Source organism: Dermochelys coriacea, chromosome 3, assembly GCF_009764565.3.
Source record: "Dermochelys coriacea isolate rDerCor1 chromosome 3, rDerCor1.pri.v4, whole genome shotgun sequence".
Lineage (NCBI taxonomy): Eukaryota > Metazoa > Chordata > Testudines > Dermochelyidae > Dermochelys > Dermochelys coriacea.
The window spans coordinates 172,868,119-172,895,704 of NC_050070.1; the positions used below are offsets into that span (position 1 = coordinate 172,868,119).

At 42.1% G+C, this 27,586-nt stretch overlaps 1 protein-coding gene and 1 long non-coding RNA gene across 4 annotated transcripts in view; one reads left to right on the forward strand and one right to left on the reverse strand.

The window, feature by feature from the left end:
- Positions 1 to 924: 924 nt before the first annotated feature.
- LOC119853832 lies at positions 925 to 22,063 on the reverse strand. Of its 2 annotated transcripts, XR_005292238.2 has the most exons (5): positions 21,740 to 22,063; positions 10,931 to 11,004; positions 7,271 to 7,340; positions 5,446 to 5,537; positions 925 to 1,565 (listed from the first exon to the last, which is right to left on the reverse strand). It is a non-coding gene; the product is annotated as an uncharacterized LOC119853832 (long non-coding RNA). The 2 variants fall into 2 exon arrangements; XR_005292239.2 differs by lacking the exon at positions 10,931 to 11,004 and having other exon boundaries at positions 21,740 to 22,062.
- The window catches only part of MTA3 (metastasis associated 1 family member 3), a 208,464-nt gene continuing 199,087 nt past the window's right edge, over positions 18,210 to 27,586 (forward strand). The window contains exons 1-3 of one of the 2 annotated variants that reach the window (XM_038397339.2): positions 18,210 to 18,640; positions 23,021 to 23,088; positions 25,350 to 25,443. In XM_038397339.2, coding sequence (XP_038253267.1) covers positions 18,613 to 18,640; positions 23,021 to 23,088; positions 25,350 to 25,443 — 190 coding nt within the window. In that variant the 5' untranslated portion in view covers positions 18,210 to 18,612. Of the gene's footprint in view, positions 18,641 to 22,115; positions 22,200 to 23,020; positions 23,089 to 25,349; positions 25,444 to 27,586 lie in introns of those variants that run through there. The other variant, XM_043511862.1, reaches the window with a different exon arrangement.

Sequence of the window (27,586 nt, forward strand, 5' to 3'; positions counted from 1 at the left end):
AGCATCTCCCACCCTAGCTGGAGGAGTTGTCTCAAGACACTGCTTTTAACTACAGAGCTAGAGAAGATCATTAGCAGTAGATATACATAATGCCACACATTTACTGTACTTGTATTGCACAATGTTTATGATGATCATTGTGAAAGGCTTTACATGACCCATTTTGATGAATACAGGGGATCCTATACCTCTGACCTCTGCCAGATGGCAGCAAGAGGTCTTTGGGTTACAGCCACAGTGATGTGTGCTTTTATAAATATGTTATCATGGGACAGTGGCTTTGGTTTACTATATTTGTAAAGCATATAGAATAAATGGGGCCCTGGTCCTTTTGATCCCTAGGTACTACTGCTATGTAAAATGGTAAAGAATAGGAGCAACTCATATCACATGAAAAACCACAAAGTACTCTCTCAATCTCCTGATTGATGACAATATTCTAGAGTCCCTTTGGAATACTTTGACATCTTAACTATCAGTTTCCTTGCCTTTGTGGAGAATCATTGTTGTGCCTTTGGCCCAAGAATTTTGGAAGAGAAATTGATCAGTCAGCTATATTCTTTGATGCAATTCCATTTACAGAATGTACACAAAGTCCTCTTTCCCTGAGCACAGTAGAAAGGAACAATAGGTAGTTTCCTTGCTCATTTTCCAAGTCTGTACTTGGAGTCAGTTCTGCGACTCAAGGAGTTCTGCTCCTTCACAGGGCCATGGTCATGACTGATTCTCTGCTGGCTTTCCCCTTGGTTTTTGTTTCTATCTCTAACAGAGTTTGTGAAACAATCCTCTAGTCCTTGCATTTGCAACTGCAGAATCCTCAGTCAATATTGCGGCAGATTTCTGCCACCTGATGCCTCAGGCAGATTGGTAATCAGACTAAGGCTGCAGGATCATTAGGGGACAAGATGACAGAGCAGACCAAGTAACAGTTTTAATGCTTTATTGATAACATAAGCCAGTGGAGAGTGCTGGGGGGTTCCCTATGTCACTCAGAGGACAGAAGAAAGTGTTCATGCCCCAAGCCCTAACCCACTTTCATACTCACATCTGCACTACACAAGGCTGGCCAAGCCTGGGTGTAACGTAAGAGGGGTGGGGGATGGGAGTTCTTGTCCTGGGCATGGGTCATCCAGGGTCTGCTGTTGATCTCTGATTTGCCTCAGGTCCTGGGAGGGTTTAAGTCCCTGGGGTCTCTTGGGGGCATTTCCTTCTGGGACCTTTATTGCTCAAGCTTGTATACCAGTTCAAACCAGCCTTCCATGGCTTCCTCAGCTTTCCCAAAACACACTGGCTTTAGAGATGCAAGACTGTTTTCCCTCTCGCTGGCCTTTGCCATTCTCCTAGTTTTTGCAATCTCTGCAGTCCTGTCTGGCTTGTTTTTTTTCCTCTCCTGGTTAGCTGAGGTTCGGTGAAATATGGATCCAGCGGCAGGCTTCTTGGCTGTAGTGAGTTTGTTCAAGCGCAGTGACCTTGGACTGGAGCCAGCATCTTATCTTTAGGCCAAGCTGAAGCGTTGAGTTAACCCATTCTCTTCTCTCCCCCCTCCCTCTTTGGCCTTGTACAACCTGCAAAGGAACCTTTCACTTAAACTCACACTTAACCCTTCCCAGAATACTTTGCAATGCCTGCAACAGCATTAGCAACATACAATGCTGATCTGCCTCCCCAGGGGACCCCCTGAGGGGGTGGCCCATTGGGTTGTGGCAACAGGATTTCACTTCTGATCAGATCTTGTCATGTGTCCTATTGCCTTGGGGAGTGCTTGTTGTCTCCAGCTACCTTACTACATGAAGGGGCTTAATTGCTCCTTGCTTTTAGTCTGAAAGAAGGGTGCTTAGCACACTGATTAGAAAAGTCAGGACTTGGTTAAAACTATAGACAAAGACCTAGTTGATGGCAGACATTGACTGCTTCCAGCATGGCATCCCTATTTTCTCTTTGTGCATTCTCTTTTCCTGCCCTTTGCACCGACTTCTACAGCCAATCATCCAGCCAGAAAGTCTTTTAGCCCTTCAGAGTGGTAACTGCTTACACTTGTGCTAAATTTGGTCCTGAAATGTTTTGGTGAATTTCAGGGACAAGTTCTCTTACAGCAAGAGAATAGTGTGCTATTATCATATCACCAAACTGGCCTATAAAACTAGCTATGTAATAACTTTAGGATTTTAATTTCTAAAACCTGGTTTAGAACCAAAGGGCACTCAGTGGAAACAGGAAGCAATGCTTGTAGGCAACAGTTGAAGAGCTGTATGCTCCCATTTAGTGATATAACAAAGGTACTGGGATACTGGATGTACATTTGATTGACAAATTACATTTCAATGTTCCCTTCCTGGAATCATTCAACTGGCAAGGGAAAAAAATGAAATGAATAGATACTGAGTCCTTGAGTAAAATTAATGCTGTCCAATGAATGTACTGTGCCATTACATTGGTCAAACTGGACAGTCTCTATGTAAAAGAATGAATGGACACAAATCAGATGTCAAGAATTATAACATTCAAAAACCAGTCGGAGAACACTTCAATCTCTCTGGTCACTCGATTACAGACCTGAAAGTTGCAATTCAACAAAAGAAAAAAAGCTTCAAAAACAGACTCCAATGAGAGACTACTGAACTGGAATTAATTTGCAAACTGGATACAATTAACTTAGGCTTGAATAGAGACTGGGAATGGATGGGTCATTACACACAGTAAAAACTATTTCCCCATGTTTATTCCCCCCCTCCACCCCCCACTGTTCCTCAGATGTTCTTGTCAACTGCTGGAAATGGCCTACCTTTATCATCATGACAAAAGATTTCCTGTCCCCCACCCCTGCTCTCCTGCTGGTAATAGCTCACCTTAAGTGATCACTCTTGTTACAGTGTGTATGGTAACAGCCATTGTTTCATGTTCTCTACGTATATAAATCTCCCGACTGAATTTTCCACTGAATGCATCTGATGAAGTGAGCTGTAGCTTATGAAAGCTTATGCTCAAATAAATTTGTTAGTCTCCAAGGTGCCACAAGTACTAGTTTTCTTTTTGTACTTAAAAATGTGCATCATTAAGCACCTTTAACAGCTTTTTAAACAGATGTTGAGTAGGAAAATAAATAGGTTGGGGAAAAAAACAAAACAAGTAAAATTCATGTGGTGTGTTTGATCCATATACAGTATAATTATATTTAAGCAAAAATGGCTTCATTTAGGACTGTTGCAGGTGAGTCTCTGCACCATGGCTGTGACTCTCCCTGATTCTCAGTCTTGTGAGAGATGAAAAAAAAGGGTATAGAAATCTAATCCTGCTCCCCTTGAAGTCAATAGCAAAACTCCCATTGACTTCAGTGGAATCAGTATCTTCTATCCACCAGCAGACGAAAAGGGCTGCAAGTCTGCACCCTAAAACCTCAGGCTGTTACCTTTCTGGCTGAAACTTATAGGACAGGGATTGAAACGGTCTTGGCAGATGTAATGAAAGTTCTGGAGACCAGACTGATAAAAGATTTTAATCCTTACATCATAATCCTTAAACCCAAAGAAGAGCTCTGTATAAAGTCCAAAGAGTCTCTCTCCCTCTCTCCCCAATAAAAGATATTACCTCACCCACCTTGTCTCTAATATCTTGGGAAGAGCACAGCTAACACTGCATATAGCATAATCCTTATTCACACCAGGATTACTTATGTGAGTAAGGATTATTTATATGGAAAAAAAACAGTTTTCTTGCACACTGAAAATGGAAAGTTTAGATAAATAAGTTCCCCCCCATCTAAAGCAGGTGAATGAATGCCATTAGACTGGTTTTCATTAATAGAACTAATCAATGAAAGACAACATGTGGGTGCAAGGAGTATATAGTTCAATGCTAACAGCCAGTCTGTGGGGCCAAATCCTGATTGCCTTACACAAATATTCCCACTGACTTCAATGCAAGTACCTGCCTGAGTAAGGTGAACAAGGTTTGGCCTCTGGTCAAAGGAGTGACCTGTACAGAAAATGGTTGGCATCTATTTATGTACATATAGAATATCCTAGATAGATAACTGTTCAGTCATAATTACCAATTTTCTATATTTGCAGAAACTGTCAATTAATAAAGATTGGCCTAAATTGTTATTGACATAAGCACCAGTTTTCTATGAAGTTAGAGACATATGGTGCCATTTTTACAGCATTCGACTTAAATGTGAAAAATCTAAATATGGGCTCATAATTTAATTGCTGAACCATTGTTTTGATTTTTAATGAAAATACCTACATTATATTTAGCCATGAGTCCTTTGAGATATCTGACCCACAGATATGTAAAAATATATACAGATTTTTTGGTATATACAGATTGGTCAACAAAAGATGCATTTCTCCTGTGGGAGTTTCTGATTTCCAAAGAGGTCAGGCTATTTTTTTGTCTTCTGACCCATGGTCATAAATAGGTAGGGCCCTACCAAATTCACAGCTATGAATAATGCATCATGGACTGTGAAATCTGGTCTGCCCCCAAGAAATCTGTTTATGCTTTTACCCTATACTATACAGATTTCATAGGGGAGACCAGCATTTCTCAAATTTGGGATCCTGACCCAAAAGGGAGTTGCAGGGTAGTCACAAGATTTAAGGGTGGTATTGCCACCCTTTCTTCTGCACAGCCTTCAGAGTGTGGCTGCTGGAGAGCGGTGGTTGCTGCCTGGGCACCCAGCTCTGAAGGCAATGCAGAAGAAATGGTGGCAATACCATACCATGCCATCCTTACTTCTGCGCTGCTGCTGCTGGTGGTGACAACTCTGCCTTCAGAGCTGGGCTCCTAGCCAACAGCTGCTGCTCTCCAGCTGACCAGCTCTGAAGGTAGCACCTCTGCCAGCAGCAGTAAGGGTTGCAGTACTGCAACCTCTGCTTACAATAACCCTTCCAACCCCCACCAACTCCTTTTTGGGTCAGGACCCCTAGAATTACAACACTGAAATTTCAGATTTAAATAGCTGGATTAGGATTTTTAAAATCCTATGACTGAAATTGACCAAAATGGACTGAATTTGATAGGGCCCTATAAATAGGTAGTAGATGCACATACAGGTGTGGGATTTTCTTAGGTCCAGGGTTTATTTTTACCTATGGCTCTGTTCTCTCCCTTTCACTCCTAGCAGGCTCAGTAACAGAGCCATTACAAGTTATAGATACTGGAGGTTTCAAATCCACATGTGTATCTACGATTATACAAAAGTGTAATATGCGTTTTACAACACTGCTGCTCCTGGGAGTAGAGGAGATGAGGATCCAGAAAGTGGGAGTACTGTCTCCATGCTGCTCTCTCCTGCCCATCATCCAGACCTATAGAACAGGTTCCATAGGGCTTGGAACCAATATACTGAAGGGGTTAAGCCAGAGGCATCAGACTCTTGCATCACCCACCTCTGTGTAGTTCTGTCAAATAAATCAAACTTCCATACCAGCATTCACTTACCTTTTTTCCCCACCATTCTGTGGAGACCCTCCTTCTGCGCAGGAAAAAAACAAACCCAATCTACGTTGCTGTATCTAAGGAGGTCATGGTACCTGGAAAATTAGAGATTTTGAGCACACAACATTTCTTGTTTAATCAGGGAAGCGCCAACCAATTTCAGGGACCTTTGGTCTGGCTTTCCTGGTTAGTTAGTTTGGAATCATCTCACTTTGAAATCCACCCGTTTCATGCCAGAGGAAAGGGGAAATTATGTTAGACTTCTAATTCTTGTGGGTGGACAACTGTTTATCCCTTTATTCACAGACTGTACAGTTAATTGCTTCTCAATAGATTAAACCGAGAGAAAACAAAAGATCTGATCACCACTTCAGGTTAAGTGGCTCATCTTAACTCAACCCTATGCTCCCCCAGTTTGTCATTGGAAAATTAGTACCCATTAGAACAGGACTTTGAGAAGCCATATTGGCTAACAATGTTAAATACAACTTTGCAGTCAGTGTAGAAAGGGTCACTGTTTTAATATTGTCAGCTGAATGGTTATCCAAGTAAATAGTACTTGTGACTAGAGTTCATTGAACAATTTCAGATTTTTCAAAGAAAATTCTCTAATTTTGTGTGTGTGTGTGTGTGTGTGTGTGTGTGTGTGTGTGTGTGTGTGTGTGTGTGTGTGTGTGTATACACAGTGAAATTCTCTAATTAGCTAAAAATTGAGTTACCAATTGCAAAAATTAGATGCATTTTTGGGGAAAAAATTCATGAAACGTGTTCCCCCCCAAACTAATTCTACTCCAGACCAACTGATACAAAGTTAAAGACAATGGCTTTTATATGGGGACCACTAAGTCTTGTTTTACATCATGTTGGCTAACATGACTCCTCAAGGTAGTGTTCCAACACAACTTTATTTTCTAGGGCAAGCAGGTCCTAAGTGGCACAGAAAATTTCACCCTTTTCTTCTACTTTCAAATTCAAGTTTCCAATCTCACAAGTAGTAACTCAGCATTAAAGTGACAAACCTCTTTCCTGAAACCTCATATCCCTAGTTGCTGTTGTGATTGTTGGGCCTACAAATTTATTCTAACTAATCAACAGTAAAAAGCATGTTAAAGTTGATGGGCACTGACAGTTTTCTTCAGCTGCAGTCCTCCCTCAGTCCACTGAGCCCTTACTCCATTTCCTCCCCAAGGCTCTGCCCTTGCCCTGCCTCCACTCTGCCCCTTCCCAAGACCCTGCCTTTGCTCTGCCTTTTCCCACCCCTGCTCCACCCACTTCCTGAGGGCCCCCCTCCCCCACTTGCTGCTTTTTGGCCTCCCCAAGCCCCTCCTCCAGCTGCCAAACAGCTGACTGCTTGCAATCAGCTGTGCCTGATGGATGTTAAGCACCCAATTTCCCCCTCCTCCCCCCACAGGTGCTCCAGCTCCAAAGCACTCATGGAGTAGGTGCCTATGAAAGTTCATAAGATATCACATTAACCTATAACAAATGTTGATGGGAAAAGGTATGAAAGGGAGGCAGAGACTAAATTACACCAAAAAGGTCTACTGATATAACTTAAAGAGTGTGTTAAGATCAAATCTGGTAAATGAGCGTGGAACCAAAAATCAGTGAACCAAAATTGGTGTGTTGGAAACTAGGCCTAACTGATGGACAAAATAATGAGGGGATAGGCTTTTCTGTCCACCATTCCCTTTGTGAGTCCTCAAAGAAGGAGACTTTGAGGAGAGAGCATGCCTACTGAAGCAAGGTTTACCATCGTTGCTGCAATCCACACCATCTCCTGGGACCCTGGACCTTTTTCCATCCTTGTCCTGAGAAGTGTCCTTACCAGATCAGGCCAGAGTGGGGGACCCAGATGACATTGCCACCTCTACCAGCTCCAGCTGAATCTCAACCACCTGGAATGAAAGAGGATCGAATTTCAGCAGCTGCAGCCCATCACAACTAACTTCTTTACCCCAAAAGGACAGTTATTACCCTCTAAGAGGCTTTCAGCCAAAGGGATTTTTTCTTTTAAAATCTTTCCCTTTAGCTGGAGAGTGAGTTAAGAAAGGATGTTAAAATAAAAGCCTTAATACTTTACATTTCAAATGCTTTAACTTTTACTTTATCTTTAATAAAATATTTAAATTTTTAATGTTTGCCATAGTATTACTTAGGCCAAGGTCTATACAAAATGCTGAACTTTGTCCAGCAATGTTAAACAGTGACTGGGTTATATTAATACCTTTGGCTCATTCATTCCATCTAAATAGAATGCAATTTCTCTGTAGCAATCACTCAAGTGGGCACTGTGGCACCAGCAAAAGTGACAATGTTTTTCATCTTCAAAAGAACTGTGAAGTGAAGTTGTCAGCCAGAGACATTTTGGACTACATGCCTCCTTTAAAGGACACTCCACAAGGGAAGTATATCACATCATGGAACAGGCCACCCAAATACCCCAAGAGAACCTGCTTCAATATGGCAGTGGGGGAGAACACAACCCTTCAACTGCATACCCATACTTGAAACCTACAGCCCCACACTGGAACTCATATGGTGCATCATTAAAAAAAAATTACAACCCATACTCGATGGGGACCATGTCCTGAAAGATCTTTCCTGAACCCCTTCTTCTGGCATTCAAACAACCCCTCAGCCTTGTCAATCACATCTGCAGAAGTAAGCTCCCAATAGACCGGAACATACCAACTCAAAGTGGCACCAGACCTTGCTGGAACAATATGGAGGGCTCATGCTGCCTCTCCTCTTTCACTGCCCCAAAGAGGTGTTCCCCTAGCAGGATCTGATTCTGCAAAGAGTTGAGCACCTCTTGGAATGTATCCTTGTTCCTTACCAGTGAATTCCAAAACTCCCACTGGAGTCAATGGATGTTTTAAGGTACCCTGACCCTGCACAGTGCCAAGCACATCTCAGTCAAGGTGCCAAATACCTCCCAGGAGGTGGTCAGTACCTTGCAGGGTTGTGGGCTCAAAGCTTCCATTCTCTTTAATAATGGCATGAAGGTAAGAAATTGTAAGGCCTTTAAGATAAATTCATTCATGTGGAGGACTGTCTGTAGTTAAAAAAAAAGTGTCCCAAAACTACATGGGATATGGCAAAGTTAACCATCGTTGAACATACACCTGAGAATATTTATAAACAAGACATCTAAAAAGCATTTTTAAGCTATTGAATTGTGAGTCTGATCCTGCAACCCCTTATGCAAGTTCATAAATAAATGGGATCACTCATGTAAATATGGCCAAGGGTTGCAGGCTCAAGACTTTATTGCTGATGAAAGGTGCTAGAGTGAGATCCCTGGGGACTGAAGCTCTATTTAGACCAGAATAGAGCACAGGATGACAGCTAGAGTGAAAGTTCCCCTCCTTTCCCTGTGATAAAATACCTGACCACTTGTAAGGGTGAAAGGATAGTTCAAGCCTTTTTAAACCTTAATCTCCATTCTGAGAGGGTGGTGGCAGTGTCAGCAGCGGTTGACTGTAATATGAATACTTTTGGGAACTAGCCTGAGCTCAAACTCATTTTATATAGGCCATTGAATGGCCAATGATTGGGAACTATATTTGGCCATTGCTAACCTGGGTTGGGCTTTAAGGCAGATACCTAGGGATAAAAGGCTCCATACACATCAGTCCCCTAAGCCATCCAATCCCCCATGCAAAAAGGAAAAAAAAATGATTTTTGATACTTTCTATTGAGAAATTCTAAAAGTGAAATTTCTTTGGTAGAATTTTATGCCTTTGAGGGCTACATTTCACTACTGCATTTTTTTTTTTTAAAGACAGCATTATGCTGCCCTGGTTAGCGTAACAGATACTTATTGTCTTTATACAATTTAAAGCAGTGGGGTCAGAAGTATTTACAGTGAAAGAGGCAACCAGGTGTTGCCTGAGTGAGTGAACAAACACTTAGTGAATTTGCTCTTCTAGCAGAGACTGCTTCTTTTCTAAGCATTGTCTACAATAAAATGAAAGCTGATGCTACGTCATCAATAAAATACACAGCCCTTTAAATTAAAAGAGTGGCAGAGTAATTGTGGCTGTGGTACAATTATTTTCACAAAATGTAGAGTATATGGTATGACACTTTAGGGTTTATTCCATACCAGTAAGGGGTTGTGTCACCACCTGCCCTGCAACTCTGGGTGCCTTAAATATTAGGCTGCTGTGGCTCACAGCCCAGACACCAAACAGCCAGAATATAAGCAGAGGTCACACCCTGACTTACCCTGCATAAAATAATTGAGCAGTAGAACTCCAACACCTCCCCAGTTCCAAATTTACCCAAAAATGCCTGCCCTGTAGTGCTCAGCGCTGTCACTGAACACTGATAGAAGTTATTAAGAGACAATACACTGCAGTGCATTAGTTTAACTAGGGTTTAACAAACCCTCTTATCTCAATAACAGCACTGAATTGGTTTATAGTTAGGGCCCTACCAAATTCATGGTCCATTTTGGTCAACTTCAGTCATAAGATTTAAAAAAAAAAAAAAAAAAGTGTAAATTTCATGATTTCAGCTATTTCAATCTGAAATTTCATGGTGTTGAAATTGTAGGGGTCCTGACCCAAAAAAGGAGTTTTTTGGGGGGTCCACAAGGTTGTGTGTGTGTGTGGGGGGGGTGCAGTACTGCTACCCTTACTGCTGCAGGTGGTGGTGGTGCCACCTTCAGAGCTGGGCAACTGGAGAGTAGTGCCTGCTGGCCCAGAACCCAGCTCTGAAGGCAGAGCTGCCACCAGCAGCAGCACAAACTAAGGATGGCCTGGTATGGTATTGCCACCCTTACTTCTGCACTGCTGCCAGCAGAGCTGGGCCCTCAGTCAGCAGCTGGCACTCTCCGGCCACCCAACTATGAAGGCAGCGCAGAAGTAAGGGTAACAATACCATGATCTCCTCCTAAAATAATCTTGTGACACCCACCCCGCAACTCCCTTTTAGGTCAGGACCCTCTATTTGAGAAACACTAGTCCCCCCCATAAAATAAATATAGTATAGGACAAAAGCACACAAGACTAGATTTCACAGGTGATGGCACACCCCCCCCATATTCTTCATATGAATGTTATATGAAGATGGCATAACTAAAATGTTTTATGCAAGATGAATCATGTAAGGTATCATTGGAAAGGTTATGTTTTACTCTGATTATTCTATTTGTATAGGAATTTTTTTTTTTTTTTAACTGAAGTTAGGAATATTGACTAACAATTACAACTGCGGTTACACTTGGGAAATGCCCACCAGACAGTATGCAACCGGCCTGGATGAGCCATTAGGAAAGATGATGGGTCTTTGAAGATGTTGATCTCATCCTCCTGGAATTCCTTCCTGTGGACATTACTAATAAACCTTGTCTCATGGTTGCTTTAATACGGCACAGTCATGTGATGCCACCTGATATGGAGTACCACATTGGACACTGCTAGTATTTTTCCATGGGGGGGAGGGAAGAAGATTCCTGCCTTATGTAAATCCTACTTACTGCTGGAAAAAATGAATCAATCAGGGCTCTTCTCCACTGCATTCCTTCCCAAGGAAGACAGACTTAAAAAACACCTGAAGAAACAAAATGACAGGTTTCAGAGTAGCAGCCGTGTTAATCTGTATTTGCTAAAAGAAAAGGAGTACTTGTGGCACCTTAGAGACTAAAATTTATTTGAGCATATTTTGTGAGCTACATCTGATGAAGTGAGCTGTAGCTAATGAAAGCTTATGCTCAAATAAATTTGTTAGTCTCTAAGGTGCCACAAGTACTCCTTTTCTTTTTGAAGGAGCAAAGGAACTAAACTGGGGAAAAGCAAGCGCTGAGACAAGGATCTAGCCTGTGAAGAAGAATAACTGGAACTCTGTGCTGCAGAAACTCTGCATCCTGGGAGTTAGGGGGAGAAATTACTATTTGTAACCTGTTTCTTTAATGTATTAAGCTTAGTTTGTGTGTTGTTTTATTTGCTCAGTAATCTACTTTGTTCTGTTGGCTATCCCTTATAACCACTTAAAATTTACCCTTTGTAGTTAATCTGTTTATTCCAAAACTCAGTTTGTGCAATTCATATTGCGGGTGGGGAGGGCAAAAAGCTGAGCATATCTCCCTCCACACTGAGGACAGGGGCAATTTTTATATGCTTGTGCTGTACAGGTCTCTATACAGCAGAAAATATTATTTTGGGTTTACACCCCAAAGGAGGTGTGCATGTGATGCTGGGTAATGAGCATATAATGGACTCCAGTATATCAGGTGGCATCTGGGATGGCTCCAACCCATCACAATGGGGGGGCAGATTTCATGGTTCACGATGCATTTTTCATGGTCATGAATTTGGTAGGGCTGTATTTATAGTAAAAGAAAAAACAAGTTTACTTAAAAGGGATAGGATTAAGTGATAGCAAGTACAAAGAATTAAGATAGAAAGTGTTACAAGCAAACAAAAGTGAAAGCTATGCTTCTAAGATTAAAAATTTTTATCAAGTCAGAATCTCTGCTTATGTATGTTTAACTAAACTCATTTCCCAGAGACTTCAACACCCCCTTTATTGAAGGTTTCAGAGTAGCAGCCGTGTTAGTCTGTATTTGCAAAAAGAAAAGGAGTACTTGTGGCACCTTAAAGACTAACAAATTTATTAGAGCATAAGCTTTCGTGAGCTACAGCTCACTTCATCGGATGGATTCATCGGTGAGATATGTAGCTCACGAACGCTTATGCTCTAATAAATTTGTTAGTCTTTAAGGTGCCACAAGTACTCCTTTCCCCTTTATTGAAGGATCCCATGCTCTGATTTCAAATGCTCTCTAGGCCCTTGAATTCCTCAAGTGATGGTTACCAAAATGGCTTCCTATTTCGGCTTCTTTCTCACAAAGATCATGGACTGTTACAAGAGGCTGGAAGCCTTCCTGCTGTTCTTTTCTCGTTGACTTCCCATCCTCCTACTGATTTGTATGTAAATGGAGCTCCCATTGTTTCAATTCCATAATGCTCAATTTACACTGAGACAGGTAGATAGCAGTCTTCCCTCCTGTCTGGGAGGGACCCTGTTTCTCCCTATGATGGGACACAGGACTTCAAAGCATATCAGTGAGTATCCATATTTCCTCATACAATGTTAATGCACACATTTAACAATAATCACCAGTGTGTGTCAGACTTTCAGAAAAAACCTTACTTGATACTCTTATAATACAGTAATATGATATACCATCAGTTGATTCAATTACTTTTCATTTAAGGTTCAGACCCCCCCGGACTTTTATAGACCGGCAAACCTTTAAAATGTATTCTCAGATAGTGTTCCTTCTCTCCTGCTGGGATGCAGATGCTATGCCATCTGCTTGTTAGTTTTGTTTATCTTATATGTAAATATACCTTCATTGTGTCTGCATGACAAGGCTGGTCAGACAAGCAAATACACATGTACTTTAATATTATTTACTGAATACGTCTGCTACCTCTACTCCTTTATATAAGGCAGGCTGTGCTTATGCATTGCTTGCCAAACACATTTTAAGAATGTAGTTCTAGCACATTTATGATTTTGTACACAGCTTGTACATACACCATGCAAAAATATTAATGATCAGTGGGTTATTAGTTCTCCAATGACATATGTGCCACCTTTTGGGTATAGGTTTCAGAGTAGCAGCCGTGTTAGTCTGTATTTGCAAAAAGAAAAGGAGTACTTGTGGCACCTTAGAGACTAACAAATTTATTAGAGCATAAGCTTTCCTGAGCTACAGCTCACTTCATCGGATGCATTTGGTGGAAAAAACAGAGGAGAGATTTATATACACACACACACACACACACAGAGAACATGAAACAATGGGTTTATCATACACACTGTAAGGAGAGTGATCACTTAAGATAAGGCATCACCAGCAGCAGGGGGGGAAGGAGGAAAACCTTTCATGGTGACAAGCAAGGTAGGCTATTTCTAGCAGTTAACAAGAATATCAGAGGAACAGTGGGGGGTGGGGTGGGAGGGAGAAATACCATGGGGAAATAGTTTTACTTTGTGTAATGACTCATCCATTCCCAGTCTCTATTCAAGCCTAAGTTAATTGTATCCAGTTTGCAAATTAATTCCAATTCAGCACTCTCTCGTTGGAGTCTGTTTTTGAAGCTTTTTTGTTGAAGTATAGCCACTCTTAGGTCTGTGATCGAGTGACCAGAGAGATTGAAGTGTTCTCCAACTGGTTTGTGAATGTTATAATTCTTGACGTCTGATTTGTGTCCATTCATTCTTTTACGTAGAGACTGTCCAGTTTGGCCAATGTACATGGCAGAGGGGCATTGCTGGCACATGATGGCATATATCACATTGGTAGATGCGCAGGTGAACGAGCCTCTGATAGTGTGGCTGATGTGATTAGGCCCTATGATGGTATCCCCTGAATAGATATGTGGACAGAGTTGGCAACGGGCTTTGTTGCAAGGATAGGTTCCTGGGTTAGTGGTTCTGTTGTGTGGTGTGTGGTTGCTGGTGAGTATTTGCTTCAGATTGGGGGGCTGTCTGTAAGCAAGGACTGGTCTGTCTCCCAAGATCTGAGAGAGCGATGGCTTGTCCTTCAGGATAGGTTGTAGATCCTTGATGATGCGTTGGAGGGGTTTTAGTTGGGGGCTGAAGGTGATGGCTAGTGGCGTTCTGTTGTTTTCTTTGTTGGGCCTGTCCTGTAGTAGGTGACTTCTGGGTACTCTTCTGGCTCTGTCAATCTGTTTCTTCACTTCAGCAGGTGGGTACTGTAGTCCAAGGAGAGACTGCTGAATTGGAATTAATTTGCAAACTGGATACAATTAACTTAGGCTTGAATAGAGACTGGGAATGGATGAGTCATTACACAAAGTAAAACTATTTCCCCATGGTATTTCTCCCTCCCACCCCACCCCCCACTGTTCCTCTGATATTCTTGTTAACTGCTAGAAATAGCCTACCTTGCTTGTCACCATGAAAGGTTTTCCTCCTTTCCCCCCCTGCTGCTGGTGATGCCTTATCTTAAGTGATCACTCTCCTTACAGTGTGTATGATAAACCCATTGTTTCATGTTCTCTGTGTGTGTGTGTGTGTATATAAATCTCTCCTCTGTTTTTTCCACCAAATGCATCCGATGAAGTGAGCTGTAGCTCACGAAAGCTTATGCTCTAATAAATTTGTTAGTCTCTAAGGTGCCACAAGTACTCCTTTTCTTTTGACACAGAATAGTTAACTACCAATGGGCCTCTGGGTCACAGATGGGCAGGGCCACATATCTTCTGTTTCTCTCCCCCCACCCCCAATCAATGCCAGTGATAAAGATATTCCCTGCTCTTCTCCATGTTACAGTAATTGGTCTAATATGTCTTTATAGCATTTACACTCTACTCAGATTTTGTAAGTGCTTGATTTTAAACCCCCCCACCCCCGCAGACAAGTTTATTAATAGTTGAATAAAATTCATTCTAGGATTAAGAATGAGCCTTTGCACAAGCCTTAATCACAGAAAATGGAAAAATAGGGGATGAAAAATAAGTTATCTAGAGCATCTGGGTTGCATTGTTATATTTTAGTTCAAAACCCAATGGAAAGTTCCCAGAGCTCATTTAAGTTTTGTGCTAGTGAAGCTCATGGAAAAAGAACTGGATCAGTAAATTTGCAGCCACCTCATACAACTGAAGTATGTGGAAACTCCTGCCTCTTAAAAAACCACACTGGCTGTAAAACTGAATACATCTGCTACCCCTCTTATGCCTCAGCTGCCTGGGGAATTCCTTGAAGGCAGGATTTGCAACTTCCTTACACCTTGTTTACCATTCATTTAGGACAGGTGTAAGTGATTAAATACCATTTTACACAGGTGTAAGTGACTACAGGTGTGAGGAAATAGAGAACCAGGTTGACTTCTGAGGCTTAATATTGAAGTACATAAACTCTAATCATGCCTGCTCTGTGACCCAGGAATTCTTGAAGTCTGCCCCTGAGTAAAACCTGGGTGGGTTCTCTGAGGTAACTTTTTTTGGTTCTCCTTGTCCTTCTCAGGAATCTGTGGAGATTGTCCTCAGGACATTACACCTCTCATGTGCTTGAAAAATACACTTTTTTCCTTCAACCACCCTCTTCCCTTTGCACATATAGATGTGCATCTTCAGCTCACCTTTCCTGCCCATGGAAGAAAAGCCCAGAGACAGACTCCTGAAAGAATTGAGAATGAAAGTGTGGGGAAATAAAGTGGGTGAGGTAATATTTCTTATTGGACCAAGTTCAGTTGGTGAGACAAGCTTTGGAGCTTTTATATGTGTGGGGGAAATTCATCTAGTGTTGCAGTGCAAATTTGGACTAAGGAGAAGAGCTCACAGGCATTTTTAAAGAGTGGTAATGACTGCATGAAACAAGCCTAATCAACCCTCTGAATTAATTGTTTTCTTGCTTACAAATTGCATTTCCTTGAGCCTTCCATGTTGTTTAATCTTTTGTATCATTCACTACTTGGAGTGTTAAGCAGCAGGATTTTTATGAATTCCAGGTGAGGTGCCACGGTAGTGTCAGACAGTTCAGAAAAGTGTGTGCTAAAGTACAACTTCTGCTCTCTGAATACAATTTCTGTGGCATCTCTGGTCATCTCCCACTAGCACATTTTCCTTCCAGTGGGCAGGATAGGTGAGGAATTCAGATTTTTTTTTTTAAATGGGGGAGGGATGATAGGTGGCTCTATAGATTTCATGCACTCATTTAATGTTTTGCAGTAGCAGAAACACTGAGTTGCTCTTGTTTTCCATTGGAACCAAGAACTCAGGAAATGAAAAGTGCACTGTTCAACATATGAGAAATTTTAACTTAATAGTTACAGGCTCATTTAATAAAATGAGTCAGCATGTGATTAGCTTAAATATGCACTGACAAGGAAAAAAACCCCTTATATTTATTATGGCTATTGATTCCTCTCTTAGCCCTGCCCCCCCCCGCTTGAATTCTTTGCTACATTTCCCTTTAGATCAGGGAAGAAATGAGATGCCAGCTTGACAGTGTTCAAGATACAAACAGAAATTCTGGGACATGAAATGAATGACCTATCATCCTCTCCGTAAGAAATCCCCCCCCCCCTCCACAAAGCAAAAGAGGGTGTTTAAAAAAAAGCCAACAGGACAAACTAGAACCCAGCTGTTAAAATGGTTGTTTTTCCATGTAATAAATTTCAAATAAGGGAGAAGTATATTTTTGTTACATAATATAAGTGTTGTGGAAACACTGAAATCAATTTGTAAATAATTCAGCATTTATTGATTCTGAGATAAGTTGCTAGAAGTCCATTTTACCTTTGCTTTTCACCAATGAGCAGGGTTATCAAAAACAGCAAAAGAAATTTCATATGCCACCAAATTTTGATTAATACATTTGAGAGAACCAAAGGAGATAATCAGAATAACTGAAGGACAGATTATATCCTGAATAGTGTCCTACAGCTAAAACACACAAACCCAACATCAGGGAAAAAACAAATGAGAAACTAGATGTTCCAGTGAATAAATAGGTAAACAACTTTTTTTGATGATAATCGCTACCCAATGGGAGAATTTATGTTTGATAATCACAATGGTCATTACAGTCACTCTTTCTGTATACCAAAGATGAGGTACAGCATGAAACTAAGACCCCAAACAAGATGTGGGAAAAAACAGCTCAGAATGCATTATTAGATACAGTAATTAAATTCATGTTAAGTAGAAACTATGATCCAGTGGGACGAAGAACCAGGAAGCTCTAATTAAGTCCTAACTTTGCTGCTGCCGGAGTTTTACCAAATCACTTAAACAAAACTATGATTGGTTGTCTGTAAATGAGTATAGCAATAATTGGCATAATAGTTATAAAAATGGGTGCAACAAAGAAGGTATTTGAAATGTTTGCAAAGTTGTTGGGGAATCATATGAAAGCTGTGAAGTACAATTGCTTTAGGATAAACAGCATTATTGATCAGATCAGTTTTGTGATTCAACATTTTGATGGAAATACAAAGAGAACACCAACTTTCATTGGAAAGTACTATAATTGTACCTAAAATCAAGGGACAATTGAAGTGTAACAAAACTATCTCAAAGGAAATGCTGGTTTTAAATTCTTCAGAAGGGTAGCATACCTACCCTTTGTGTACACAAATGCACATATGCTACAGATGCACAAACTCAGACATCTAGGCATACAAGCGCCTAGATACCCATGCAGGCAAACACAAAATATACACTCAGTCACATACACTGACTCATGTGGATGCACAACTTCACTCCCCATGCACAATTGTCATGCACAGACACGTATTCGAATGCATCTGTGTACAGGTGCACACAGTGTGCTCGTGCACTGGACAAAAAGAAAAGGAGGACTTGTGACACCTTAGAGACTAACAAATTTATTTGAGCATAAGCTTTCGTGAGCTACAGCTCACTTCATCGCATGCATTGGACAATCACTGTCCTGCTGTCACACTTCTACACTCACCTGTGCTGCTCTGCGACCCACCTATATACAGAGACACACTCACGTCGACTCCCACCCACCTAGCCGCAGACCCCTCCATGCTTATGCCCACACCACCGCCCCGCCCCATCCAGGGGCACATTCCTACCCAGAAACATCCCCCCCAGTCATAGCCTCTTGCTCGGCTATTGCCTAGGCTAATGCACTCACCCTCAACATACAATGCACTCCCTGCACCCAGCCCCACCACTCCCATGTACCGGGGCATCACCAATGCCTCCATGCACCAATGCACTCCTGCCCCCAATGGCCCCCCATGCCAAGCCCGCCCCCTCCCCCCCACCCAAGCCAACGGACTCCGTCCCCGCTTGTCCTTTTGGGGCCAGAACCACGAGGGAAACTTTTAACCCCTCCTCCCCCGATGCGCAGCGGGACACGGCGCTGGTGCAGCGTCCGCCCGGGCAGGGCCCTCCGTGCGCTGGCGCCGCTCGCGTCCCCACACGGGCAAGCCAGGAGGGCTCCGGGCCCGGCGGCGCGTTAACCCTTGGCCCGCCGCGCCCCGCGCCGGCCAGCTGCGGGGAGGGCCGCGGCGGCTGGGGTGCGGTGCCCGAGGCGCGGCGCGGCGGGGCGGGGAGGAGGAGGAGGAGGGGGGGGGGCAGAGCGAGCCGCTCCCGCCCGGCCCGGCCCGGCCCAGGCGGCAGGAGGAGCAGGGCGCGGAGCGCAGACATGGCGGCCAACATGTACCGAGTGGGAGGTATGTGGGGTCCGGGGAGCGCCGGGCCCGGGGGCGCGCGCTGTGCGCAGAGGAGGGAGCCTGGCGCACACCCCAGCCCCCCCCCCCACGCCCGGCCCAGGCGCCCCACGCCCCCGGGGGCCCCCCCCCCAAGCGGGGCCCGGGGAGGGGAAGGGAGTCAGCCCGCCTCGGGAAGGAGGGAGCTCAGCCCTCGGCCTGCGCGGGGGGGGGGGGAATGGGCCCCAGAGCGGGACAGGGGCGGCAGCACCCCGCGGGGGGAGGTGGGGAGCATCCCCTGCCCCCCCCCCCGGGGGAGAGGAGCCGCAGGCCCCTTCATTGGGGGAGGGAAAAGGGCAGGGCAGTGCCCCCAAAGGTCAAGGGGAGCGGGCTCAGGAGGCTGCGCAAGAGGCGCTCACCTGTTGTCTGCCGCCGGCCACCACCAGGGGATGCAACAGGGGCAGCATCTCCCCAAAGATCAGGGGGAGATGGCGTCCCAGGAGGCCACTTCTCCCGCCCCCGCATGTGCTGAACCCTCTCCAGGAGCAGCCCTCGAGGGGACTCGTCTCCCCGGCCAGGCAGGAGGAAAGGGCCAGGCTCAAACCAACATTGCTCAGGCCTGATGGGAGTGGGCAACCTGTGTCCACCCGGGGGCTTCTGCAGCACGCAAACGTCTCACCTGGTTTATTGTTGCCTAGTGTCTTTGGCTGCTTGCAAGGAACAGTTTCCATACACCCTCTCCCATTTCCCCCCCAAGTCAAGTGGGGCAGTTGTTATCGTGCCGCCCATCAGCTCGGCTCCTGTGGGAGCTGCTGTGTTGGGTGCAGGGTGCATTAGCACAATGTAGGCCAGTTAAACAACAACAACAACTTTCCACTCCCCCACAGTAAAATGCCTCGTGCACGTTTACAGTCATGTGATTGGTGCCAAAAGAAAAGCTGAAGTTAGCTTTTCCATACCATCTCACTGTTCAATAGCATTCCTCTCCCAATCACTCCCCAAACCAACATCCTACAATGCGTATCAGGGAAAAGCCAAAAGACAAAGACTGGACAGGGCCCGTGAGTGTCCTGGTTTTGTCAAATCCTACGCTAATGAGGTCTGAATTAAAGATAGTAAAAGGGATGAAGGCGAGATCAATTCCATCCCGTCCGTCCCTCCCAAGGGGTTAACTTCACAAGTACAGTGTAGGAAATAACTGCTTAGGAAGGAGTATGACAGAAAAGGATCTGGGGGCTATAGTGGATAACAATGTGGTACAGTTGCAAAAAAACAAAAACCCAAACATTGTTATGGGATGTATTAGCAGGAGTGTTATAGGTGAGGTGAGTAATACTTCCTCTCTGAAGACTGGTAAGCAGCATGATCATATTTTCCCAGAGGAAAAACAGGCCACCCCCAGGCATCCCTGCCACCCTACTCCCCCCCACCCCAAGACCTGCTTGCCTCTCATTCACAGGGGGCTGGACTGAGTTCTCCAGCCCCCCTGAATGGGGGGGCTGGCCCAAGCCCCCCTGCAGGCCACCCACATCTGCTTTCTCCCTACAGATGGGATTGTTCCTGTGAGCCCTGCCGCCTCTTCCCACCCATGCATGGAGCTGCCTGATGCCTCCCTCTGCCCCTTGCACATGGGGCAGGATGGCTGGCCTGAGCTGATCACCTTAGCCCTCACTCCAGCACAGGGCTGCAGTTGCCACTGGCCCCCTTTCTCCCCCCCACATGTTCCTCCACACCCCATTAGGGGTCCTACCCCACTTCTTTGGCAGAACTGGGCCCCTCTCTCCCCCCCCATTTGCTAACAGATGATAAAGAGCAAATGTCCAATTTTGTCAAAAAAGTTGGGACAGGGCCTAAAAAAGGGACTGTCGTAGCCAAAAAGGGGCATATGGTCACCCTTCTGATAAGGCCTCAACTGTAAAACAGTGTCAAGTTCTGGGCACCACACTTTGGGAAAGATGTGGATGAATTACAGAAAGACCAGAGGAGAGCAACAAAAGCGATTAAAGGTCTAGAAAACATGAGCTATCAGGAAAGCTTGAAAAAAATTTATGTTTTTAGTCTGGAGAAGAGAAGACAGGGGAGGTATGTGTAAAGAGTTAAAGAGAATGAGGATACTGAGGACAGAACAAGTAGTAATGGGCTTAAATTTCAGCTAAGGAGATTTAGAAATTGCGGGAGCTTGTGGAATCTCAATATTGGATGTTTTTAAGAACAGGGTTAAAAATAAACATCTGTCAGAGATGGGCTAGATAATATTTAGTCCTGCCTCAGTGCAGATCTCTTCCCTGGATGACCTCTTGAGATCTCTTCCCATTTTACATTTCTGTGATGTAGTTATAGCAACAAGCCCTTTCTGCAAGAGGGAATTTAGGTCCTGAGCCCTTACACCCTTACTCATTGAGTAATCCTTACAAGAGACATGAAGTTTGGGCAAGGATTTGCCTAGTCTGGCCCCTGCTGCTTAGATTTTGGATTCTCAACCAGGGAATTCTTAGGGGAACATGAAGAAGTTTCATGAGGTAGCAAGCACCCTCATTACTAAATGAGAAGGGGTCCTGGAATGGTTTTCTGCTGTAACATGCCATCACAGTATGAGAAAGGTTGAGAACCACTAGCTTAGATTTGCTAAACCATCCCCTCTCCCACTACATGTGGGACACAATGATTACATATACATTTTTGATATATTAACCATACATTCTTTTTCAAACTCCCATCCCCTCCCCTTTATTGAAGATGTAAGGTTTTTGGGCAGGTTAACCCCTGTATGTTCACTATTTTCCCATGCATTAATTCTACCATATTTCCATAGTGGTAAATGCAGACATCAATGCAGGATGCAAAGATACTGTAGCAAGGCAATGACTCACCAGTGCAGCACCTCCTGCTGGTCATCTGGGAATTAGCTCTTTCCAGCCTCAGAGCACCCTCTGCAGGCTAGTGCCTCACCTGCCACTGGGCCCCCCCATGTCTCTCTCAGACCACAGTGCCTTTTTACCTTGGAGTCCTGCCTCCTGGCAGTGCCCCCCACACTCTGGGTCTCCCCTCCCAGGGGAACTCCCAACCCTCTATCCCCTCCTTGCCTCAGTGGCTACTGCCAGTCACCATCTAGCTTTTACTTACCGGGGCAGGCTGCAGTCTGTAAACTACTCATCAGCAAGGGGGGTGGACCAGCTGCCTCTGCCTATTCCCAGGCTACACCTCACTAGCCTCAGTACCTTTCCTGGCCTTTAGCAAGGCTTGCAGCCTGAGGGTTTTCCAGGCTGGAGCACCTCTGGCCCTTCCCAGCTCCCAGGCAGCTGGATCTATCTTTTTCCACAGGTAGAGAGAGACTCTCCAGAGCACCTGGCTCACAGCCCTTTTATAGGGCCAGCAGAGGCCTGATTGGGGCGTGGCCCCAGCTGTGGCTGTTTCCCCAATCCGCCTAGCTTTTTCTCTCAGCTCTGGCCCTCTTCAAGGGCTGGCTTTTAACCTCTTCTGAGCTAGAGCAGTGTGACTGCCTTGCTACAGATACATTCAAATATAAATGCAAAGTATTATTTGAATTTTGTGATGCATCTTCTGTGAGACTCTCCAAGAAAAAGTAGGTTTTGAAAGACTGAATTGAGGGAAACATGTTATTTTTGTTCATCATTATGGGTGATATATAAACTTTTGGCCATGAGAAGCTGAAGAGTCTTTCTTGTCCCTTTTGAAAATATTTTTGTAACAATGAAACTAGCTGTCATATTCAAGTACAGAAGAATCTCACTCATGAACATTAGTGACTGGGAGATTTATTGCCAATTACTGTGTTTTGCAAATTATTTACTGAACTGGGATGTCCGCAAAAGCAAGTATGATGCATCACAAAAGTACTTTGTTCATTTATCTGGACTACTGTACTTATTAATACTTCCAAATTTGCTAGTAAATGTAAAGTAGCATATTTTATAAAAATAACGATGTCTCAGTAATACAAAACCTCACTATACAGCACACCGAGGTTAAATTGTTTGCTGAGAGGTTGTGGGGGACTGCCAGTTTTTAAAGCAGATTTATAAAGTACGTGGATTAGTGAAGTGCATTGTAGGCTTTGATCCTACAAAGATTTATTCACATACTTAACTTTACAGACACTGGGAATATTCATAGTGTGTAATGTTAAACACAGGTATCTTTGCAGAATCAGGGCCTTAATGAGGTTCTGTTTAGTTAATCCCAAAAGTTATGAGATAATTGGTTCAAAACTCAACAAATATTCAAAATGTTGTAATAATTGAGATATGCATCTGGCATTGATTATGACTGAAGCACCTGCTTTATATAAGCCTCTAGAGTTAGGGGAATTGTGCATTGACAAAAACAACATTCTACAAATACTGCTTTTGAAATAATTAAATATCTTTCTGCCTTTTGTTACAGATTATGTTTATTTTGAAAACTCCTCGAGCAATCCATATCTGATCCGGCGAATAGAAGAACTTAATAAGGTACATGAATATGTAAAATTCCTATACACTACTTGATAAAACATGATGTAACTCCCAGACAATTGCAAATGTGTAATTCTTCTTAAAACCCAAATAGTATTTTCCCAGCTCTTGTATGATTTCCATAAACATGATTTCTGAATGCTGTGATGTTTTGGAGATTTGCGTGTACTTCATACACAGATATTACTTGTTGAAATACTGCTGTGTGATCTCTTATAATTCTGCCCTATATGGAAAAACAGCCAATACATCGTGATCAGGAAGATTCTGCTTTTTAAAATTCCAAAACCAAACCTCCCACAAGAGTGTGGGCCTGCATGCTCAGGAGATTGGTAATGGCATGGATTATTTCACCTTTCTGATGATCTTGTCCAGGATGGTAGTGACCATAAGTTCTTATCATTTAATGTGTGTTCAGTGGCATATGAGAAATTATTTGGGATTCTCAGACAGTTCCCAGTGGATAGATGTCCAAATAATAAAAACTGCAACCCCACTGAAGTTATTTACACCCTTTGTTGGCAGTCTTTGAATAGGCACCAGAGTTTTGAATGGCCATGGAGACTCAACTCTCTACCTTCATCCTTAGGGAAAGTTTTCCCGTGGCAGGATTGAGGCTGTTTGAGGTGGGAGTATGGGGCAGGAAGGCCTGTCATGAAGTCTCATGTTACAGAGACTATATTATTTTTATAAAACATAAAGTTTTTTTGTTTATTTACTAGTGTGCGATAAAGAATTATTATCAATACTTATAAGTAAATTTCTCATATCAAAATAAATGATGAAAGTATATTTTGTGGTGTAAAAATCTTAATTTAAAAAAAAAGTTTTTTTTAAAAACGTATTTGTAATTCACAAAATTGGTAATCTGCAAGGGGTCTTCCTGTTATTCTTTCCTCTGTATTTATTTTTAGAGCTAACTGAGACCACTGCCACTCAGCTAATACTTGCACCTCACAAATTTTATAATCAGTTTGGACGTCTATTGGAATACAGTATGTTTGATTTACTGTAAATGAAGTGATTCCAATAATGTTCTAAATGTAATGTTTATTACCTTTAAACTGGATTGCCATAATGTAATCTTGTTGGTGGGATGTAGGGCACAGTCATTTATTGATTTTTCAAAAAGAGTGGTTTCTAGCATTTAGTCCAGATTCCTAATGGGGAAGTATGTATCTTTCATGTCTAAAGGGCATCAATTAAGAAGAAAGAAAACTGGAAAAAAAACATGTTTTTATTTTGTTAATTAGACATTATACACACTTATCTTTAAAAAACAACAACAACTAAAACATGGCAAAACTCTCAACTGTCACATTAATCTATTTTAAAGAGAGTATGTAAACGGTTTGGAACACACTGCTAATTTTTAATATACATAATGAACTATTGCACTGGATTTTGACTCTTATTCCCATAGCATGAAAACATGGGGTATGAACAACGGATTCATGATTTTTAATAGTTGAAGTTGTTCATGGATGATGGTAGTCATGCAAAAAATTACTGGCATGTCTTTTACAAGATTATGACTACATATGAGCATTTTTGACCATGAATGAGGCTGCTGCCTGTAGGACCCCTTCTTTGTTCACTGCAGAAATTGTGAATGAGACAGGAGGATGAGACAGTGAATAGTGTATAGGGAATAAGACAGAAGGCTGCAGGAAGAGAGAGATGATAAAAATTCTTTAAGTGTTAGCAGAATATTGTCAGTCTAATGCTAAGGAGCTAAGCCCCAATAGTGAGAATCCTGCAAGATGATATCCTCAAAGGGGAATTGTAAGGTAAGTAATTTTTCCATCTAGTTAGCTGAAGTAAGCGAATTTGTCAAATAAACTTTAATGGGTTATATTGAACATAGTTTAAATGAAATTTCCATAGTAATTTGAAATTCACAGTTGCTTACAAAAAAGGAATTAAAAAGAAATGTTAAATAAGCTTTTAATATTTATAGGTTTTCTAAAGAATTCTTACATTAAAATGAAATTGTTATTGGTCCTAGTAACAAAATAATACTGTAAGTAATTTTTTGCAGTCAGTATAAATACTCTGATGAAGTGAGCTATAGTTAGTATGGGCTTGCTCCTGGAAACCCTTACTTACGTGAGTAATCACATTGACTTCATTGTGACTGCTTGTGTGATTTAGAACTGTTCATGTGAGTAAAGGCTGGAGGATTGGATACATATGATTCTAACAACTAAGTAGAGTGAGGACAGACCCTGACTTGACTAATTTATTTTATTTTCTAGACTGCTAATGGCAATGTGGAAGCAAAAGTTGTGTGCTTTTATAGACGACGAGACATTTCCAACAGCCTTATAATGCTTGCAGATAAACATGCTAGTAAGTTGATTGTATGTTGTTTTTGATTTTTAACATTAATTGCACATATTTACAATTGCAGTTACTATGTTGGCCATAGGAATGTTCGTTTTCCTTTTAGGTGTGAATTAACATGATTTGTGCAGTCGCTGTCCATCTAGGCATAGCCCATAACCTATACAGAGCAACTTGCAGGATAAAGAGCTTTGCAGGATGCCTCATTTGTTATTTAACTGGTCATGATGCAGTAAGTCAAAATAGAAACATTTGCTAGCTATACCTGATCAAACATCTGCATGATGTATTCACTCTTATGCATTTGAATGGTGGTATTCTTCATGAGTTTCAATGACCTAAGGAAAATAATCTTAAACTAATTTAACATTTTCATTCAAACAATATTTTTCTTTTTTGGTCCAGAAAATATATTTGTATTTTGTTTTTACCTCAAAAATAAAGAGTAGGAGTCAAATTTATCCCAGGTATAACTCCACTGAAGCTGAGAAACTTTCATAAGAGATTAATTGGATTCATTGGCTCTTGTGTCATGGCCAAATTATTTTTGTGGATAAGGCACAAACATAAATGTATAGCTGGCATAACTACTTAGTGGCATGTTGGCTGGAGTAACTGTGTTGCAGATGACTGTGAAAATTGTGCATGGACATGAAACATTTTCTCATCTGTAGAATGGCATTTACATATGCAATTGGGATAAGTGTAGGTCTCCAGCTAGTAAAATATTAATAAGCTCTTTAAAACACCATTCCCTGAATATCAAATTTTTTACTTCAATCAAAAATGTCAAGACAAAACATTTATGGTTTCCAAATTGAAATTTTTTGCAACTTTGGAAATTTTATATTTCAACCTTTCTTCCAGACTTGGGAAAAAAATGAAAGGGGACAGAAATTCTGATTTTCACTCACTTGGGTTTCTCCACTCTTTTTTGCTGGTAGAATCCTGTAAACATAAGATCTGGTTGAAATTTTTCAGGTGAATTGTTCTTTTCTCTACAGAGAGACTTTTCTATTAAAAAAAAAAAGTATGTGTAGGATGTAAATAACTGACTAATAAGTTTTTTGGATTTTGTGATTTTTTTAAAAAAAACTTTATCAACATTTTTTATGGGAATTGCTTACATTTTTCTATTGAACTCCCCCCCGCCCCCCATTTAACAGAAAGTTCCAGTAACTTTTGATCAAAACAAAACATTTAAAATTTTGAAAAAATGGATCCATTTTGAACACCACAAAATGGAAACAATTTCAAAATGTTTGTGAAATTAAAAAACAAAAAAACCCAGGTCTAAGACACATTGGAGAACAGAATTTTTAATTTCTTTAAAACAGTAATCCTTGAAAGAAAATTTCAGGACACACATGCTAATTAAAAAGTGCTTTATTAGATAACTGACATTTTTGCAATTAAACAATATCAGGTTGGCACTGTCCCTTTAAGTCTGAAACACTTGAAAATGGTCTGAAGGGCTGGAATTGAATTTCCTGTCTGTTTCCTTGTATTTCTGTTGGAAGTGAATTAACATGGCATTTTTATTTGTCCACGAGCATCATGGATGATGTGAATTTAGCTTTGGGAATAGTTTTATTAGCTAACTACAGTGGCAGAGCTAGAGGGGAAAGCTCTCAATGCTATTACATGGATTACTGAAAAAAATACTGTTTTTTCCCTTAATTTCTGGTATTTAAAAACATCCACATAGAATCTAATATGATATTCTCCATGCTACCAGAATATACAGTAGCAGTTTAAGGTGTTGTTTACACAAACATGTAGTTTGCAGCAAACTAGGGTGTAAATCTACCCTACAGTAGCCTGCCATGCACTAATTGTCCCTGTGGACCCTGTGTTTCAAAGTGGAGTAGATCAACGCATATGAAGGAGTTGTTAGAGTATGTCAGCAGGGTCTATGGGAAAGTTAATGTGCAGCACTGCTGGGTAGAGTCACACCCCAGTTTGCTGCAAACTAAATGCTTGAGTAGACAATCCTTAAGACTCTGTCACTTTTGAGTCTGAACTGCTTTACATAGTAAGTACCTTGTAAAGTTGTATTGTCAAAGTTATCTTGTTAAGAATTTAATTGATGTTAAAAATACTTCATTTTTATGTCCTAATCTATCAACAATTTAGAACGAGGGTTGCA